Source organism: Melitaea cinxia, chromosome 4, assembly GCF_905220565.1.
Source record: "Melitaea cinxia chromosome 4, ilMelCinx1.1, whole genome shotgun sequence".
NCBI classification, from domain to species: Eukaryota; Metazoa; Arthropoda; class Insecta; order Lepidoptera; family Nymphalidae; genus Melitaea; species Melitaea cinxia.
In genome coordinates, this window is record NC_059397.1 from 4,324,228 (window position 1) to 4,327,060 (window position 2,833).

General features: G+C 43.5%; 1 protein-coding gene across 1 annotated transcript; it reads right to left on the minus strand.

Moving 5' to 3' along the window:
* Positions 1-761: 761 nt before the first annotated feature.
* LOC123670159 (craniofacial development protein 2-like) lies at positions 762-2,438 on the minus strand. The gene has a single exon (XM_045603670.1). It carries the CDS (start codon positions 2,436-2,438, stop codon positions 762-764), a length of 1,677 nt encoding a protein of 558 aa, XP_045459626.1.
* Positions 2,439-2,833: the final 395 nt, after the last annotated feature.

Sequence of the window (2,833 nt, forward strand, 5' to 3'; positions counted from 1 at the left end):
CTTCCAACATGGAGGTCTTGTCTTGCTTCGCGAATAATCCTATACCGCTTCATGTGGAAGTACTCGGTCTTGTCATGGTTGATCAAGAGACCAACCTTTTTTGCCTGCTCTTCGAGTGTCATAGCGGCTAAAGCAACATCGTTAATGTGCTCCCCCAAAAGGGCCAAATCGTCAGCGTAGCCTATCACCATATGCCTTCCATTCAGGTCAAGCCCCAGATCGAGTGTCATTAATCCTCTAATTACATGCTCTAAGACAATATTGAAGAGCACTGGTGACAGGGCGTCGCCCTGTTTTAGACCGGTAATAACAGGAAATTCGTCGCTCAGCTCGCCGCCAACCTTTACACACATCCTGCTTACTCCGGTAGCCGCCACCACTAGGTCCACTAGCTTTCTTGGAATATTAAAATTCCTTAAAATGGCATACAAGGAAATTCGATCCACGCTGTCATATGCTTTCCTGAAGTCCACGAACAATGAGTGAATGCTCTGAGCGTATTCCCATTTCTTTTCCATGAGTTGTTTAAGAAGAAAAATCTGGTCAACCGTACTACGATTGCGTCTGAACCCACACTGATAGTCCCCTAAGACTTTTTCCGCATATGGTTCTAGCCTTTCCAGCAGTATGTATGACCAGACCTTATAAGCAGTCGGGAGCATAGCAATACCTCGGTAGTTCGCGCACTTCTTTTTGGAGCCCGTTTTATGAATTGGGCAAATAATACCCAAATTCCATTCCTGGGGCTGTACTCCAAGGTCTCACACTTTTTCCAGGAGTTCGAACATTTTGGACTGTACAGCGCTTCCACCATATTTCCATAATTCAGCTGGTATTCCATCCACACCTGGGGCCTTGTTGTTTTTAAGCCTCATTATCGCCCTACGAACTTCAAAGAAGGTGAGCGGTCCCAGTTCCTCCTGATTGTCATCGGCTAGTTGGATAATCGGCTCTGTCGGTGGGGGGCAATTGAGCAGCTGTTGGAAGTAATCTCGCCACATGCACTTAACGACATCTTTGTCTGTGACTAAGTTACCATGATCGTCTTCTAGCATTTGTGTATCCGGCTGATATCCCCTCCTCACTTCTCTAATCTCCTGATAGAACTTTCTGGTCTCGCCTGCCTTTATAAGTCGCTCCATGTCATGAACGATGTCGTTAAGATGTTGTCTTTTAGCCCTTTTTATTTGTCTTTTGGCCTCTATCCTCAGTTCGTCATATTTGGTCTGCCATCTGTCTTCCTGGTTTGCTAAGATTTTATATTTTCTTCTTTGTTCCACCACTTTTTCACATTGTTGATTCCACCATTTCTTTCTTCTCTTCCTCTTCTTTGTACCAATTACCGTTGTTGCAACTTCTTTTACCGTGTTCTTTATTCTATCCCACCCCGTCTCTATGTCCTCAATCATCAAGTCTTTAAATCTATTGCTTAGTTCTATGTGGAATTTCTCTCTGTGTCGTTTATCTTTTAAATTGTCTATGTTTAATAATGGTGTGTGTACTTTTGTAGTTATCTTATTTGATTTTATTCTACATTTTAATTTAATACCAATCATGTAGTGGTCGCTATCACAGTCGGCGCCTCTGTACGACCTAACATCTTGGATTGTATTTTTGTGCCTATCATCGATTGCAACATGGTCTATTTGATTAACGGTATGGCCATCAGGAGATCGCCAGGTACCTTTGTATATATCTTTATGGGGAAACATTGTGCTTTTTATAACCGTTGATTTTGCTGTAGCAAAACTGATTAGTCTCAGACCATTATCGTTAGACTGGTCGTGTTTGCTGTGTCGCCCGATGGTAGGCACAAAAATTTCTTCCCGGCCAATTTTTGCGTTAAAGTCACCGAGGACTATCTTAATATCATAATTGGGTAGCTGGTCGTAAACCGCTTCGAGATGTTCATAAAAGCTGTCTTTAAATTCATCTTCAGCAAGTTCAGTGGGCGCGTATGCATTCAATATTGAAATATTTGAGAATTTGCCTTTTACTCGTAGTATTGATATTCTATCAGATATTGCATCAAACCGAAGCACACTACCCATGAATTTCTTAGCGACCATAAAGCCCGTACCGTATTTATGTTCTCCTTCTTCCCCACCACTGTAAAAGAGCACTGATTGGTTGTCAATATTGCATTCTCCTCGGCCCGGCCATCTTACCTCTTGGAGAGCTGCTATTCCGATATTATATCGATACAGCTCTTTATTAACTTGGTAGATAGCCCCGAGTCTATACAAGGAACGCACATTCCACGAAGCAATTCGGAAGTCCTTTAATTCGTGCCATTGGTCGTCGTTTTTGGGATCGGACCGTTTCTTTCTTGGTTTCGGTTTCGTAACTTGGTCTTTTTTTCGTGGGAGGGGCGTTAACCCGCCGCACAACCCCCATATTGCTGGAGGACCACACCCGTCAGAAGACAGCGAGTCCATCGGACTTGGCCGGAAGCGTAGCTAAGCTGTACTACCGACTTTTTCCTCCGTCCGTCACCCGGAGGACGCTTACGCTAGCGCATTACACCGTGAGGGCCGATGCGGCGCGTCACTGCGTTTAATGGGCAAGGAGATGATCATCGTGATGCATCTTCTTCATGCCGTGGTGTAGGGATTAGCCAGTCAACATGATGGATTTAAAGTTGACTGCCCAGGGTGCGCCGAACGATCAGTAATGTATCGTCACTCGAGGAGGCTCTCTACTCACACCCCAATTTTTCCATTGCAAAATGTAAATTATTTTTCTTCACTAACGAGCGTCAAATACAAAAATTTATAAGCCAGTTATAATTGACTAGGAGTAAATCTACGTCTTAATAATTTAGATTAAGATT

What these genes read in the sequence shown, in the direction of transcription:
- LOC123670159 (XM_045603670.1), bottom strand. Translation starts at nt 2,438, where the DNA reads ATGGACTCGCTGTCTTCTGACGGGTGTGGTCCTCCAGCAATATGGGGG.